Genomic DNA, 17,712 nt, shown 5'->3' on the forward strand with positions numbered 1-17,712 from the left:
AGCTAAAGATTTGGCTGGAACGGATAAGACTGTATAAAATCATGGTAGAAATTATTGTGTTTTTAATAATTTATTAAAGGTTATATTTTATCTCAGTCAGTGATTCAAAGCTAAATAGCAACCCCCAATGAGCCAAACAGCATCTAGCAAACAGATCAGGATAGATACAGACCATGTGCCATATTGTGCACCACCACACTGTGCAGTACCCCTAAGCGCGTTTCGGCACCGTGCCTTCGTCAGGGGGAACAGGGGCAGTGTCCCTTGGTGGTATTTGTAGTGAAGCCCTCACCTGAAAGACCGGCTGTGTTGATAGGCGCATAGTTCTGTATTGGATGATTTAACTAGTAAATGTCTTAAGCTCCTATTGGAGTAAAAAAGATATGTTGATATAAACATCTGTTCATCTCTGTGTATATAAGGATTATGTATAAGGTCGATTTATGACCTAATACCTGTTATACAATTGTTACTAATATGCTATACTTACTGTTGTGCATCTATATGTCATACCACACTGTTCCACTTTCTAGTCTTTTTTAACTGGGTTTTAATTGGGTTATTTTATGGAATTTTTTCTGTTGTTGTGTGTGTTCACTCATAATAAAGATTATATATGAATTAGATTTAAATGTGATATATTTTATTTACTCACTTACTTGATGGTAATAATAAGATATGCCGATTTTGCAAGTTTTCCAATCTACAAAGAGTGGAGAGGTCAGTAATTTTTATCGTAGGTACACGTCAACTGTGAGAGACAGAATCTAAAAATAAAAACCAGAAAATCACATTGTATGATTTTTAAATAATTAAATTGCATTTTATTGCATGAAATAAGTATTTGATCACCTACCAACCAGCAAGAATTCTGGCTCTCACAGACCTGTTAGTTTTTCTTTAAGAAGCTCTCCTACTCTGCAACCATTACCTGTATTAATTGCTCCTGTTTGAACTCATTCCCTGTATAAAAGACACCTGTCCACTCACTCAATCAATCACACTCCAACCTCTCCACCATGGCCAAGACTAATGAGCTGTCTAAGGACACCAGAAACAAATATGTAGACCTGCACAAGGTTGGGATGGGCTATAGGCCAATAGGCAAACTGCTTGGAGAGAAGGCTCGCTCAGTAAAGAATCGCTGTCTGTGATATTGATTAGGAATAAATCCCAGCACTCCTGGTTGGTGCTCAAGTAGGGTCCAAAACCAATAAAATATATGAAAAAACTTGGCACTCAAAGTGAACGTATTTCTTGATTTTAATTGCAAGTAAAAAATAGACGTTTCGGTCTCAAAGTGACCTTCCTCAGTGTACCGACAGCACAAGTAGAGAAAGGAAAGAGGAGAGAACAGTGTCCAGTGAAGCAAGTGTTCCAGATTGTTTTAGAGAAAACCCCTAATAGGTAACGTGCTGAACATGCATCCACGGCTAGTTCCGATGTACACCTTTTCCGGCATCTTAGAGAAACGACAGAGTGCTCTTAATAAGAGGAATGAGTATTTTTTTCTGGAAAAATTGATAAGGGAGAGAATAATGATTCAGTTAAAGCTACAATTGGACAGCCTGGGTTTTTTCAAAACATTTGTGAATTTGGGGTAAAATATAAAATACCGGTATGATGTGAATTTATTTTTAAAAAATACCTTGAGTCTTTAGATCAATAACTCCATTGGTCTCATATTTGTCAAGAATAATAGAGACTAATGAGCTGAAATTATCAGCAGGATCATTAGTAAGTTTGTATTATGATCTAGTTGTCTCTGAATTTCTTAGAGATAATCACTCTTAATAATCACTCTTATCACAATTGCTCCGCCTTTATGGGCAGGTTTGATAATTACGTTTTTATCATTCTTAAGGGATCTAATCAAGGGAGGATAACTTAGATTTGTAATGGAGACAGCCTCTACCCATATTTGAACAAAGATTTTTAAATGCTGGATCCACAAAGCCTATGAAAGTCTCTAGTGCATGGCTACCCAGAGGTGGACGGTACATGCTTTTGAAACGTAATCCTAAACTTGTAGCAGTTATAAGTGCCTTATAAGTGATGGTATGGGACAAAGGGGAAATCGTCTCTTGTGAAAAGTAGGCTTTTAATCTTAACGAAAGGTAAAATATTTGCAATTCCATATGAAGGGTAAACGTCTTATATTTGTACATAGGACAAAATGGGTACACATAGGAACTAGCGGTGGATGCCACGTTCAGCACATTACTTATTTGGGTTTTTCTCTAAAACAATCCGGAACACTTGCTTCACTGGACACTGTGTCCTCTCCTCTTTCTGTTCTCTACTTGTGCAGTCGGGACACTGACGAAGGTCGTTTTGAGACCGAAACGTCTATTTTTGTACTTGTTATATGGACTGCAATCAAAATCAAGAAATACGTTAATTTTGTGTGATAAGTATTACATATTCTTTGTGTAGAAAATGCCCCCTTGTGATCACCACAGGACTAGAAAAAAATGAAAACTAAGTGGTCTGTTCATATACATAATTGGCTGGTTTTGTCTATTATACTCACAGGTTCCCTTTAAAATGTAACATTCCGGCCACAGCCACCACTAGAGGGAGCACAAGAGTTTACTGCATATAGTTATACAATGAAAACAACAATGACACAGTATGCAGTAAGCTCCTGTGCTCCCTCTAGTGGTGGCTGCAAGTAGACAGAATGCTATTATTTAAATCTATGCCTAAGATTTGTACCATAAGATAAAACCCCAGCTGATCTAAATATATATTAAGAAATTAGTTAACACAATTTTTTTTACTAATATAAGGCTTAGTGTCACATGGCATTTGGATAATATTTTGCACGTAAGATTCCTTGCAGCAGCTTTTTGCTTTTGTAGTGCTGTTTTTCTAAATGAAAAAGGAAATTCTTCAAAGCTACGATTGAATGAGAAACTACTGTAGCATGCAGACAATATAAAATGGCTCATTGTTTCATATAATATTATCTATTGTTTTGCATGCCAATGTAAGCTTAGGATGAAGGCTTGTATTCATAGCATAGCAGGGTCTGGGAGATAATACAGATACCCTGGGGGATTAGGAATGCCATTGAGTACAGTAGATACAACTCCAGCGTTGCCGTGCACGTCTATTCTTGTTCTATTCCAAACAGTATACTAAATAACTTATTCTGTGTTCTGCAGAGGATAACTACACAGCTGTTATTTCTAGTTTCCTCATTGCATATTCAAACTTCAATGAGACATGAGAGGCCACTAAGGCAAGTAAAAAAGAGGTCAATGACTGAAATGGTATAGCAGCTCCAAGTGCATAGAAAAAAAAAGAACATTGGGACGTGATAAAACTAGATCTGGCAAAACAATGGACACTGGCATATGTCACATATTGGACCCTATTGTAAAAAATCGTATGTGCACAAGCTAAGAACCATGTAAGCAATGGCATTAGGGAGTACGACATTGCTGTTAACATAACCCAAAAAGGAGGACATTCTCTTGGGATTCAAAGAGGTTTCCCAGCAATATTCAGTAGTAAGTCAGATGACCCTTTCAGTGCCATTCCATTCCAATTCAGATTCAGGTTACAAATGGAGCATTTTAGGGAAAAAAAAAAGGCAAAAGCTGGCAATGTTCTTTGCAAAGTATATAGAACCCTTACCCCCGCCCTCCCTACGGATCAGTCAATGAACCCTTTTAAGGCATGAAAAGAAAAGTTAAAGGTGTTTTCATCTACTCGGATAACCCCTTCCTAAATACAATATTCCCCCTTTAAAGCACCATTCGAGCGTTTGTTTTTTCTTATTTCAGTGCTGGAGTGGTGCCACTAATCTACGTTCTTTGACCCTAGTATTATACTTACCAGCCACCGTCTTCAGCTCTTCCCGGCTCCGCTCCAGTCCTGCTCCGCCATCTTGTGCCTGTATTATCTGACTGACCGGAAGTCAGAAGTAACGGTCACAAGCTCTCAATGCAAGTCTATGAGACCCTCGTTCTGGCTTCCATAGACTTACATTGAGTAGTGACTTCTGGCACTGTAGAAGACTGACCAGAGCGGTGCTGAGAACAGAAGAAGACAGCGACTGGTAAGTATGAGACTAGGTGCAAGGCATGTAGATTAGTGACACCACTCCAGCACTGCAAAAAAAAGAAAACACTGAAGTGATGCTTTATAATAAAAATACCCTATGCCCATTTCCTGGTATTTTCAGGTATGTCAGAGCCTCACCTCCCAAAGCTGACATGACATTGCTATGCCACATGAGCCCTGCAGTCAATCAGTGGACACTATTGGGCTTTTGTACTCTCACTTCCTTTGACCAAATTTTGGACTTTTAGAACTGCAGCCCATTAGCGGTCTCTGATTGGCTGATGGGGCCGGCTCATGTGGCATGACAGAATCACACGACCCTACGAAGACCCGATGCTGAAATCACTGGAACAGCACCGAAGATGAGTATAGGGTATTTTTATGTACAAAGAGGATTATAGTATTTAAGAAGGGTTTGTCCTAGTAGAAGACAGCCCCTTTAAGAACTCTATGTGCATTAGATTAAAGGGAACCTGTCACATCCTAGCTATCCTCTACACTGCTCCCATAGCATTGTTAGTGATGCTTTTTTCATTAAAATTGGTGCAGTTATAATGATTTTATAACCTTTAATATACTTAGATCCTACCTGCTCGTTCAGTCATAGGGGTGTGATTGCCATATTCAGTCATGGGCGGGCGCAGCATTCAGTCACTGCTGGTGCCGCCCACGTATTTGAATATTGCTTCCGGCGAGTGCTATTATTGTGGGGCGCATGCGCATTTTTCCAAGTCAGGCTGCTGGTCCCGTGCCTGCGCAGTGAGGCTGCATGATTACCAGCTTAACTGCGCACACGCTATGTTCCCCGCACGTGCGCAGTGAAGCTGGTAATCACACAGCCTCACTGTGCAGGTGCGGGGAACAGAGCGTCATAGCGCATGCGCAGTGAAGCTGCGAACTACACAGCTTCACTGCGCACACAATAATAACACTCGCTGGAAGCAATATTCAAATACATGAACAGCAGTGACTGAATGTGGCGCCCGCCCATGACTAAATATGAGAATCACACTCCTATGACTTAACGAGCAGGTAAGATCTAAGTATATTAACCCCTTAATGACGTGGGGCGTATTAGTACGCCCCACGTCATCACCCCTTGTCTAGCGCGGGCTTCGGCGCTGAGCCCACACTAAACCGGGCAAATGTCAGTTGATTCATACAGCTGACATGTGCCCGCAACAGCCGCGGGTGGAATTGCAATCCACCCACGGCTGTTAACCAGCGGCATTTAACATCGCTGCGCTGGAAGTGCGTCATTGGCCCCACCCATCGGTGACCCCGTCACATGATCGCGGGTCACCGATGGGTTGGCATGACAGTGGTCGGCACTCATAGCAAGTGAGCAGATCTGCTGCATACAGGCGATCTGCTCATCGCCTGTATGCAGCAGAGCCGATCAGGCAAGTGCTGCTTCTAGTTTCCCATGGAGACTATAGAAGCAAGCAAAAAGTAAAAAAAAAAATGTTTGTAAAAATATTAAAAACATAAAAAATATATAAAAGTTTAAATCACCCCCCTTTCGCCCCATTCAAAATAAAACAATAACAAAAAATCCCACATACATATATTTGGTATCGCCGCGTTTAGAATCGCCCGATCTATCAATATAAAATAATAATTCATCCGATTGGTAAATGGCATAGCGAGAAAAAAATTCTAAACGCCAGAAATACGATTTTTTGGGGTTGCCACAACATTGCAATAAAATGCAATAACAGGCGATCAAAACATCAGATCTATCCCAAAAATGGTATCAATAAAAACATCAGCTTGACACGCAAAAAATAAGCTATCACTCGGCCCCAGATCACAAAAAATGGAGACGCTACGGATCTCGGAAAATGGCACCATTTTTTTTTTTTTCTTTTAGCAAACTTTGGATTTTTTTTTCACCACTTACAGTATTTTTCAGACCATAAGACCCACTTTTTTTCCCCCATATTTGGGAGGAAAATGGGGGTGTGTCTTATGGTCCAAACCTTGCCAGATAATTGCAGTGGTGGTGTAGCGGGATCGCAGGGCCGATGCAGCAGAGCGGCTGTGCGGCAGCTAGGCAGAGTGGATGTGCAGCGGGGCGGCGGCGAGGCAGAGCGGCTTTGGGTGCACCATAATCTACAGGAAAACGGACGCCCGGGCGGCCATTTTTCTGTGAATCACAGCTTCATAAAGATGGCCGCGGCCACCAGAAAGCCGCACCGCTGCACAGCCGCAGCCACCGGACAGCAGTGCAGGCCGCTTACAGGCCCTAGGCCCCACCACAGGCCCCAGGCCCCACCACAGGCCCTAAGCCCACCACAGGCCCTAGGTGCCACCACAGGCCCCAGGCCCCACCACAGGCTCCGGCCCCGCAGCATCTCACCTCTTCTGCTGCAGCTGCCAGGTTCCTGAGGGAGGGAACTGAGGGCCCTGCGATCCTGCTCCACCAGCACCACACCTCCCTGCTGCTGGAGCACCGGCTTCTCGCATCCAGGGTCCACAGCATTCATCCACTTCCTCCGGCTGCCTGAAGGACCCTGCCTCCTGTGACCCCTGCTTTAAAGTCCCCCCAGGTAAGATGCCTATTCAGACTATAAGACGGACCCCCATCTTTTAAAAAATATTCTTTTTCCTATTTTCCACCCCAAAATTTGGGGTGCGTCTTATGGTCCGGTGCATCTTATAGTCCGAAAAATACGGTAAATAAAAAAGAACCTATACATGTTTGGTGTCTACGAACTCATAATGACCTGGACAATAATAATGGCAGGTCAGTTTTAGCAGTCAGTGAACGTGGTTAAAAAAAAAAAAAACAACTGCGAAATTGCATTTTTTTGCAATTTCACCGCACTTGGATTTTTTTCCCGTTTTCCAGTACATGATATGTTAAAAACAGTAATGTCGTTCAAAAGTACAAAAAATAAGCCCTCACATGGCCATATTGACCAAAAAATAAAAAAGTTATGGCTCTGGGAACAAGGGGAGCAAAAAACGAAAATGCAAAAACGGAAAATGCTCCGGTAATTAAGGAGTTAAAGGTTATGAAATCATTATAGCTGCACCAATTTTAATGAAAAAGCTTGTTAGTGATGCACATTGCATCACTAACAATGCTATGAGGGCAGTGTAGAGGTTAGCTAGGACGTGACAGGTTCCCTTTAATGTCACCCAAAGCCTGATATTTTTGACAGGATCGACCAACCATCTAATGTGTTTGTGGGTTTACCGAAGTTATTAGGAATGTTAATCTCTAAACTTTTCTTCCAATGATAATTATACATGTTACACGCACGCTGCTAGGTTCAGATAGGGCGAGACAGTTTTCATGAATTTGTTGGAATCCTGGGGGAACCGTTACTCAGGGCGACCATAGGTTGCAGCTTCTCTCAGGCACACCATAGATTTAATTGCTGACCAGACACATCTGACAAGAGTCTTCATAAATCGTTGAACAGTGGAGTTTAATCAAGTACGGCCAGTACCATTTAACTCTTTGAAGTAACAGGCTTCACCACAGTACAGTCTATTAAAGCAGGCACAGTAACGTCAGTTTCTTCAGTAGCATAATTCAGCACAGATTAGATCTCTTAGCAGCACACTTCTATGCATACACAACCACAGGTTTTTCCTTCACAAGGACACAATACCGCACAGCATTCTTTATCCTGCATGGGGATGAAGGGGGGGGGGGGTTATGAGGGAGATGATCCCTGTGATAGGATTCCTTCCAGTCCTTATCTTTCTGCCTGATAATACTCTGCACTGTTAGTTCAGGGAGTCTATCTGACCTGTGTTTAGCTTCCCTCCTGACCTGAATTCTGTTCACTTGCCTTCTGTGAGATACAGATCATACACCACCTTTCTCTTTGGCTCCAGCCAGACTAATAAACAAGTTCCCCACAAACTCCCTGGGGCTCTGCTAAACACTCCCTGTCTCTTGTGACTGTGTTAACTCTTATAGTTTCTGGATTCTTTTGAAGCAACAGCACTACTTCTGCATGTCACATACAGCTGCCAGACACCTCTCCTCATTGAAAGCACATGCATGCTTGGCTGGACCGAGTATACATGTGTATGGGGGGAAGGGAGATATGTCTGGTACACAAGCATTCATCTCACTACTATCTATGGGTGTCCTCAAAATGTCACTATGTAGGAGTTGAATTCAATACAATACAATACAAATAGGCTTTATTGGCAGGACCAAAATACGATTAGTGTTGCCAAAGCAAGAATAAAAATAAGTGTAATAGGGGAGGGGGCTTGTGGGGATGGTGTGTTGGGAAGCTCAATTTGGGCTGTAATAGACCGTTCGGGAGTCTTGCGTTCCTCTCAGTTAATGACATGCGGTGACAAATTGGGCGGCAATCTCCAGTGTTGATTCCTCTTTCCCCAGTAGGATGCGGAGTTTCCTTTCCTCGTACATGGATGGGAAGTCCGGGATGTGAGTGGAGAGTCTCTGGAAATGGGAGGCTCTCACTGCTGAGTATTTGTTGCAGTGCAGCAGGAAGTGCGCCTCATCCTCCAGAGCCCCCTGCTGGTACTGCTGGCACAGTCTGTTCTCCCGTGGCTTGTATGTCTGTCGGTGTCGCCCTGTTTCCACCTCTAAGCTGTGGGCACTCTGTCTGTACAGACTCAGGGTCTGCCTGTCTTCGGGGTGGTGTAACCTCTCCAGATATACGGCCAAAGTGTATTCCTTCTGCAGTGCCCGGTAGATGGTGAGTTTCTGGGCTTTCTCTAGTTCACTTTTCCATCCCTTTACGTATTGCTTCTTGCAGCTCTCTGTTGTCCCCTTTATTTGGCTTTTTGTCAGGGTGTATTGCTGACTTTGGCTGGACTGGCTGCCGGGGTTACTTGCTTGCTCTGGGCTCCGGCTCAGCAGGGCTTTATGATGGTAGGAGCTGGGGTTGCTGCTCTGTATGTGTGGCTAGAGTGATAGCGCCCTCTTGTGTATAGTGAGCCAAATGGGGAATCGGCCCAGCTCTGCCCTACAGGCTATGTTTGAGGTGCTGCGATGGACCTGGAGGAGATAATTGCAGAACTCGAGGTGGAAGACTTCAGTTGGGCTGAGATCCCACTTTTTCTGGTCTGGGTAGGTCTCTGGGCCCCATACTTCGCTGCCATAAAGCAGTATAGGGGTGATGATGCTGTCAAATATCTTGAGCCAGACTCTCACAAGTGGTTTCTTTCTCTCCTTATCTCACTCGGTGCACAGGTATCACTAAATCTGCCCATTATTGTAATGTCTGTATGACGGTAGTCCTATTGTTGTGTCTATGGCCACCAGTACAAGTGGTTGTGAGTGTTATTGACTTTATCAAGCTGTTTTTACGATCTTAGATATTAGAAGACCTGAAGAACTTTCTTTGTTAAAACCTTTGGAAGATTCTGTGAAGAAGAAAAAGAAAAAAGATGTCAAGGACACAATGCTGGAAGAAGTTATAAACTTGGACTGTCCAACAAGTAACTCCGGATCATTAGGTAAAGATAATGAACGTTTCATGAACATTTCATCATCATAATAAGCAGTTCCTGTAAATAATTGGGTTTGCTTCTACTTCCTATAACAGAATATGTCTTGTGTCTTCTCTATTGCACTAAGGCTGCGTGCCCACTATGCGTTTTTCAAGCGTTTTTGCCGCGGAATTTCGCAGCGAAAACGCTTAAAAAATGCTTGGTAATACGTGCCCCATGGTCCCCAATGATAATCCGCATGTGCTGTGCACATGCTGCGGAAATTTCCGCTACGGATTATCATTGCGGAAAAAAATACGCATGTCCATTAATTTTGCGGACACGCAGCGTAATCGCCGCCATTGACTTGCATTGGACCGCGTGACATCCGCATCACTGCATCTGCACAAGCGGATATCACACGGTTCAATGTGCGGATGGTACCCAGGTCTGGAGGAGAGGAGACTCTCATCCAGACCTGGGTACCATAGAAACTGTAAAAAAAAAGATATACTTACCTTCCGATGTCCTCCCGGTGTTTTCTCCCCTCTGTCTGGTCTGCTGTATGGGTCGCGGTGTTGTGAAGGACCTGCCATGACGTCATTGAGTCATGTGACATGTCACATGATTCAATGACATCACCGCAGGTCCTTCACACCACCGTGAGCTGCCCAAGACACCGGACGCAGCAGAGAAAACACCGGGAGGACATCGGAAGGTGAGTATAATCTTTATTTTTTATTTTTTACCATTCTTATTCTTTTTTTTTTTTTTGGTCACACTACTATAAATCCATGCCGGTTGCAAAAATCGCTTGGAAAAGCGCTTGATAACCCGCATGCAGAAATGCATGCAAAAACGCTTGACAAACACTTCTACCTGCCAGGAAAAATGCATGTAAAATCCGCATGCGTTTTTCCTGCAAGGGAGAAGCGGAAAAATCTGCAGCATTTCTGCATCGTGTGCACTTAGCCTAAGTACTGCATACTAATACTGTTTTTTTTTCTAGACAAAATGTATGTTGTTGTTAATTATCAGCTTTATGGGTTTCTGCCTCTGAGGAGAAGACTTACCAAAAACTCCATTAGAAAAAGTAGGCAAACTAGCCCTCTGCTAGGAGATAGGAGAGTGTCTCACTTGTGCCTCTCTTTGGAAGTAGATACAATGTAATCTGTCAGCAGGTTTTTGATATGCAATATTTGAGCAGCATAATGTAAGGGCAGAGACCCTGATTCCAACAATGTGTCACTTACTGGGCTGCCATTTGTTGTATCAATAAAATCACTGTTTCGTGCCATACTGTTGTCCTGTAACCCCACCACCATCACTGATTATCAGCTTTCTGCCTACACACAGTGTACCCAAAATCTGCCAATCAGTGGTGGGGGCGGGGTTATACAGAGCTCAGCATTCAGAGAACTGCTAGCTCTGCAGCGGAGAAAACAATGATTTTATCAGACCAGTATGAGATGCATTGCTGGACTCATGGTCTCTGCCCCTACATTGCTGATCTCAGATTACATAGCAAAAGCCTAGTGACAGATTCCCTTTAAGGAGCCTTGCAACATGACTAGGGATTTCTATCAAGTAAGATACCCATCTGTAGCCAGCTGTTTCAGGATGCTTGCTCCTCATCAATAAAAAGCAGAGTTTGACTGGCTGAGTTAGAAAACTTTTTAATGCAGATTTGATGGTGTATTTGGCATTTATTAGGGTGACCATCTGTGTATGGAGTCTTATGGTCAATGCTCCATGGGTTAAGCTTTAATGTTCCACTCTTTAAAGGGAATCTATCAGCAGGTTTTTGCTATGTAATCTGAGGACATCATGGGGTATGGGTTAAAACACTAAATTATGCCAAGAGTGATATATATAGTTGTGTGCAGGGTTTACTTATGATGAAGGCTTTATCACCAAGACATTATCACTGCCAGGACTGGTGCTCATGCAACTCCTAGTCTGACCATGCGCCTCCTCTGATAAGCAGCTCACCGTCTATAAACAATATATACAGAAAGCTGTAGTATGGGGTTAGCTTTCTGAGCTCTGCTGCATTCTACATCTAAGGCCACGTTCGCACGTTCAGTATTTGGTGAGTTTTTTACCTCAATATTTGTAAGTCAAAACCAGGAGTGGATGAAAAATGCAGAAGTGGTGACCTGTTTCTATTATACTTTTCCTCTGATAGTTCCTCTCCTTGTTTTGGCTTATAAATACTGAGGTGAAATACTGACCAAATACTGATGTAAAAAACTCACAAAATACTCATCGTGTGCACGTAACCTAACAACTCTGTCACAACTGCTGCACCCAGTAAACTAAGTGACACATCATTGGAATCAGGGTCTCTTTTCCTACAGTATGCTGCTCTCAGATGAGGTAGCAAAAACCTGCTGACAGATTCCTTTTAAGGAGCACAACAACATGACCAAGCTTATTAACCAATTCAGGTATCCATCTGCCGAGCGTCACTTCAGGATGCTGCCTCTCATCAGTAAACAGCAAGGTTTGCCTGTATAAATGAGACGCCATTGATGCAGCTTTTTAGGGCCTAATTGTGTGTAAACAGGGATAGTTTTTATTTAGACAGTTTTTAAAAATCCTCCCCAAGGTTTCTACTGAATAACTGCAACAAGATATCCCGAAAACCATAAGGAATTAATAAAGAAAGTATATTGAATACTTGAGTAAATAACATGAATTAGCTGTATTGTCATCGCAGCACTGTAATCCAATGAAGGTGTAATACTCTAACCCCTCCCTGGCCAGAAAGTTATCAAAGCATCTCCTCTCTGCTATCTGTGCACATAGAGGAAGCTGAAGACACGAGACAGGAAGTAGCTTACCTACAGTATCAGCCGAAAGCTTGGAGACACCTGTTTGTGCAATGGTTTTTCTTGTTCTTATTGAAATGTGCACTTTGTAGATTCAGACTGAAGGCAACAAAACCACAAATTGCACAGTTCCATACAATTGTTCCCAGCCAGAATATTGCAAGAACTACTCAATTAATTAAAGAAAAATGTCAGTGCATCAATACTTTTAAGACATGAAAGTCAGTCAATCCAGAAAATTGCTAGCACTTTGAAGGTATCCTAAAGTGAGGTCATGAAAACCATCAATTGCTATGACTGGCTCTCATGAGGATTACCTGTTGAAGATGCTTTAGAGAATGCCAAGGGGGTGTAAAGCTGTCATCAGGCTAAAAGGGGAGCACTATGAGGAAACACAAACTCTGGATTGTTTCACACATGTTTCTTTACTCCTTGTTTCCATATGTGTTCCTTCGTGGTTTTGCTGCCTTCAGTCTAAATGTACAAATGTGCACATATCAATAAGAACAAGGAAAGTCATTGCCGGAACAGGGGAGTCCAAACTTTTAACTGATACCGTAGAAGAAGAAGAAACACATTTAAAAAATGTTATGTTTGTCATTGAGTTCATCAGGCGAAATATAGCGTGGGGACCCACAATGAGCAAAATCTAGATGAGGCTGCCAGAGATGGTAAAGGACAGCTCTCTCCAACTGTCCCATAGAGAAAGATGGGAGCAATGCGCATGCTCAACCACTGCCCCATTCCTGAAATAAGATGGGATGTCCGCTGTTCTGAACCACTACCGATCTAGTATTCTCACATATTCTGTGGATGGGTGATAAAAGAGTTTTTGGGTAGGAAGAAGTGAAGACCAAAAAAAAATAGGCTTCTTTATAAAATGACAGCCATTCAAAGATACACTGCAGATCATATGCACCTCATTCTGAGCCGGGGACGGGTGAAAACGTGTGCTTCTATGCTACTTACATTGCTCCTACAGTGTGTTTTAACCAGAAACAAAAGTGATCAAATAAAAAGCATTCCCTTAATGCATTTCTTACTTTTACAACCCATATTTGGTCTTCACATTTTTAGCCCATAAAGCAAAGTAATTGGGGAAAGTTTAAATAATTTACTAATATTTTAAACATGAAGAGTATTATTCTACTAGATGCCTTTGGTTTATAGTCTATGGTTCAAGTTTTTATTTCAAATATAAATACATATACGGAATATGTATTTATTTAAATGATTTATTGATTGTTTTCTGATGGTTGACAAACTTCTCATTCCGCAGGTAGTCCTGGATTATACAGCAAGACAATGACACCCATGTATGATCCTGTCAATGGTACCCCTGCCTCTTCCACAATCACATGGTTTACCGACAGTCCATTAGCCGATCAAAACTGCAACATCTTAGCTCTTAGTCAGCCAATCTCTTCTCCAGATATCCTGACTCAAATGCATCAGCCCAGGACACTGATTGATAAGGCACGGCTGAACACTGGGTAAGTGTCTTGTCATTATACGCTAATTTTACGTAATATGAATTTAGATGGATTACCTAATTTAGATTATTTTGGCCCGGTTTATATGACTTTTTAGGCCAGTAGCAAGTAAACAATAAAATGTTCAAGGAACATGGACAGCAAAAATAAGGGTAAAGATACCCATCAGCAAGTACTCATATGTAAAACAAATAAGTAAGTAATAAGTAATAAAAGAGTAATAAAAAAAGGCTGTTCCACTTTCTAGGCATCCAGAATGTTTTGGTCTATTAAAATCCAGACTGTCACTTATCCAGTTACTATTGCAGGCTTGCTACCAAGGAGATCTCCTTCCTTGCTCACACACCCAGCTTAGGGCTAAACTTCCTATCTTTCCCTGATAAGTCCAAAATATTGACCAACTCTAACTACGAAGTATCTCCCAAAAAACAATTCCCACCACCTGGACTGGACAGCTGTAACTCCTTCTCTCCCAGCTGTTTATTCTTCCACAGCCCCACATCCGAGGAATTGCAATAAACCATATAAAACAGTATGCAGCATTTCTTTCTATAGAGATTATACATCAGAACATGCAGTATGAACAGGTTAGTATAGCATATCACAGTATCGACAAAGCAATGCCTTCAGTGGGGGTCGGCAAACTACTCACTCCTTTATATTACAAATACTACTGCCAATGGTAAAAAAAAAATTATACAATACTCACCTTCTAAATACCGTGCCGTTTTAGTGCAACTAGCCTCCAATGTTCCCAAGTTCTTCCATGTTTTCTTGCCACTCCTTCTTGCACAAAGTGACTGCTGTAACCAATTCCTGACTGCATTGGTAATGTGTCAATCATTGTAAGGACACATAAGGGCCCAGCAATTTTCACCATGTAACTGTGGTCATCAATCATATGAACAAAAAAAAAAGCTATGCAACAAAACGGGGATCTCACAGCAAAATACTAATAACAATATTTTATTGACACATGATTAAGACAAAAAGCACAAACATCTAAAAACAATTAAAAACAACCCCACAAAGTGCATTGGAAATTGCCCAAAGTATAGGCAAAGATTCACTCCTCCACCATTTAGATGCAGTAATGAGAACAGCAATGCTAGAAAGCAAGGAACCCACACGTAATGTAATACAACATGGTATAAACCCACATCCAGCTGGACAATTAGGTGGCCAGCCCTAAGAACCTGGTAGCTCGAGTATGTGCAAAGAAGGTAAAAAAGTGCAAATGCATAAACAGCATATCAAAGGGTGTCACTACTTAAATTGCTCACAAGTACAAGCAACATAAAAAATATATGAGGTATATCAGACAGAACCCACAAAATGTAGATAACTCCCCTAAATGGTATTGGAGAGTCTAGCGTCAAGATTTAATGGGATACCAAGCTATCAATGGATCCTAAAACCAGGCTGAAAGAATCCTGGACAAAAAAATAACTCAAAAGGACTGCAAAGACAAAGGTAACAAACTCATGATAAAGTGAATACCTGTCAAATAGAGTATGAGGGAGGGAGGGGGAGAACCCCACGTGTATCGCTACTAAAAAGCTGTAGCTTCCTCAGGGTTAAGGGGTATTGTTGTGGTCACCAATCACTCGCAATACTGGTTAGGTGTCCATCATATTAGGGTTATGGAAGGGGCTATAGATATTTTGTAGTGAGAATTAACTCATGTCCATACTATAACAGAGAATAGTAAACGCCTTTAATCTTCCCATGTATTCCATCTTTTGCAGGTGGTTGGATTCATCTAGGTCTCTTATGGAGCAAGGCATCCAGGAAGATGAGCTACTTTTACTGAGATTTAAGTATTACTGCTTCTATGACCTGAATCCAAAGGTAGGAAAGTATATGGTTGTAGCCTGTAAACGTGTAACCATGCACCGGAGATTTATGTAGACAATGACAGTGTATAGTCGACTGACATTTACAATTCTCACCTGCATACTCTCTATATATTTTCTGTATACTATACTGTTCTAGTCTCTATTGCTCAGTAGGGTGATATGTACAGTTAGAGCTGCCCTGAAAAATAATGGGTAGCTCATGGTGGCTCAATGGTTCGCACTGTTGCCTTATAGTGATATATAGTTTATAAGGCCGAAAAAAAACAAGCGTCCATCCAGTTCAGCCTATTTCTTGTGCACTGCAGCTATTCCACAGCGTTGATCCAGGGGAAGGCAACAAAAAACCATGTGGTATAGGCCAATTTACATCATTGAGGAAAAATACACTTCCCGACACCAATCTGGCAGTCAGATTAAATCCCTGGATTAATTAACTAAGCATAAGATGTAATTTTATTGTTCTCAAGAAAGGCGTCCAGGCCTCTCTTGAACTCTTTAAGTGAGTTGGACATCACCACTTCCTCTCCCAGAGAGTTCCAGAGTCTCACGGCTCTGACCGTAAAGAATCCCCTTCTATGCTGGTGCAGGAACCTCCTTTCCTCCAGACGCATAGTGTGCCCCCTCGTCTTTGTCACCATCCTTGGTATAAACAGGTCATGGGAGAGATCTCTGTATTGCCCCCTGATGTATTTGTACATGTTTATGAGGTCTCCCCTAAGCCTTCTCTTTTCCAACGTAAATAGGCCTAATTTTGACAACCTCTCTGGGTATTCTAGTCCCTCCATTCCCTTTATTACCTTAGTCGCCCTCCTTTGTACCCTCTCTAGCTCCAATATGTCTTTCCTGAGCACCGGAGCCCAGAACTGTGCACAATATTCTAAGTGCGGCCTTACCAGCGCTTTATACAGAGGAAGAACAATGTTCTCATCATATGTCCCTATTCCTCTTCTGATGCATGCCATGACTCTATTTGCCTTCGCAGCTGCTGCCTGACACTGGGCATGGGTCTTGGGTTCAGATTCCACCAAGAGCAGCATCTGCAAGGAGTTCATATGTTCTCCTGGTCTTGTCTTCAGCGACCATAATTTTGACCCTCTCAGGTCTTTATCATAAATTTCATTCTCAAGAATCAACAAGGCATAAAATGTGAGTGTACTGTATGAAAGTGTCATGTATACAAATACTCATATTAAATACTTTTATACACTATGTACAGAAATTTCAAGATGTCAAAAGAATGGTAAAAAATTGCATATAAGGACTGCATTTTGTAATTATGTATGATATCATGGAGAACAAGTAGGAGATGGTAGGGTAGGTCAAGGCTTTGTTATAAGAAAAGGATCATAAGCAAAAATACCTACATAATACAGGAAACAAAGAAAAAGCAAATAAAATAAATAAACAAGTAAATGAACAATAAAGAATCCTCTGGCCAGTCCAAAGATTACAAACTAGATAGGTTCTGTAGGTTTGTTCTTAAGATAAATTTGTATGTAAATTGGAACAGATACATGGTTGGCAAAAGGCTTAAAAAAATAAATCACATTATCACTCACTTCTGTGGCTGCCTCGCCACCCAGTTCTTTCCTTTCCACCCTCACACTGCATCACTGGCTACTTCAATGTACCCCAGGACCTCCACACCTCGAAGGTCACTGCACGTCGTAAGGTCGCTTTCCACATCTTGACATCACGATGTTGCAACGTTACAACACGCAGTGAAGCCTGGACACGGCCTGAAGTCCTGGCCTATAACGAAGAGGCCGGAGATGCGGAGATGGAAAGAGGAGGACTGGACGGCGTTCAGCGAGCAATGGGGCTTCTGAAGAGGAGAGTGATGAGATGAATATTTTATTTACATCTTATATTCATACCTGTGAGTTGTGTGTAGGTTGGAGGTTTGTAATGGAAATGTCTCCATAACTTTTGGAGAGGGATGTGGGTATGGTTGTCGTTGGAAGCACTAGGTCAGAGGAGGAAGATGTGCGTGATGGCACTTGTGGCGCTCAGGTTAGA

At 42.0% G+C, this 17,712-nt stretch overlaps 1 protein-coding gene across 1 annotated transcript in view; it reads left to right on the forward strand.

The window, feature by feature from the left end:
* The window catches only part of FERMT1 (FERM domain containing kindlin 1), a 79,967-nt gene that overhangs the window by 34,200 nt on the left and 28,055 nt on the right, over positions 1-17,712 (forward strand). Inside the window, exons 4-6 of the mRNA XM_073672254.1 lie at positions 9,394-9,534; positions 13,621-13,834; positions 15,583-15,685. Of these exons, the coding sequence (XP_073528355.1) occupies positions 9,394-9,534; positions 13,621-13,834; positions 15,583-15,685 (458 nt within the window). The remainder of the gene's footprint in view (positions 1-9,393; positions 9,535-13,620; positions 13,835-15,582; positions 15,686-17,712) is intronic.

Source organism: Phyllobates terribilis, unplaced genomic scaffold, assembly GCF_046119375.1.
Source record: "Phyllobates terribilis strain yellow unplaced genomic scaffold, ASM4611937v1 Scaffold_3__8_contigs__length_932513732, whole genome shotgun sequence".
Classification (NCBI taxonomy): domain Eukaryota; kingdom Metazoa; phylum Chordata; class Amphibia; order Anura; family Dendrobatidae; genus Phyllobates; species Phyllobates terribilis.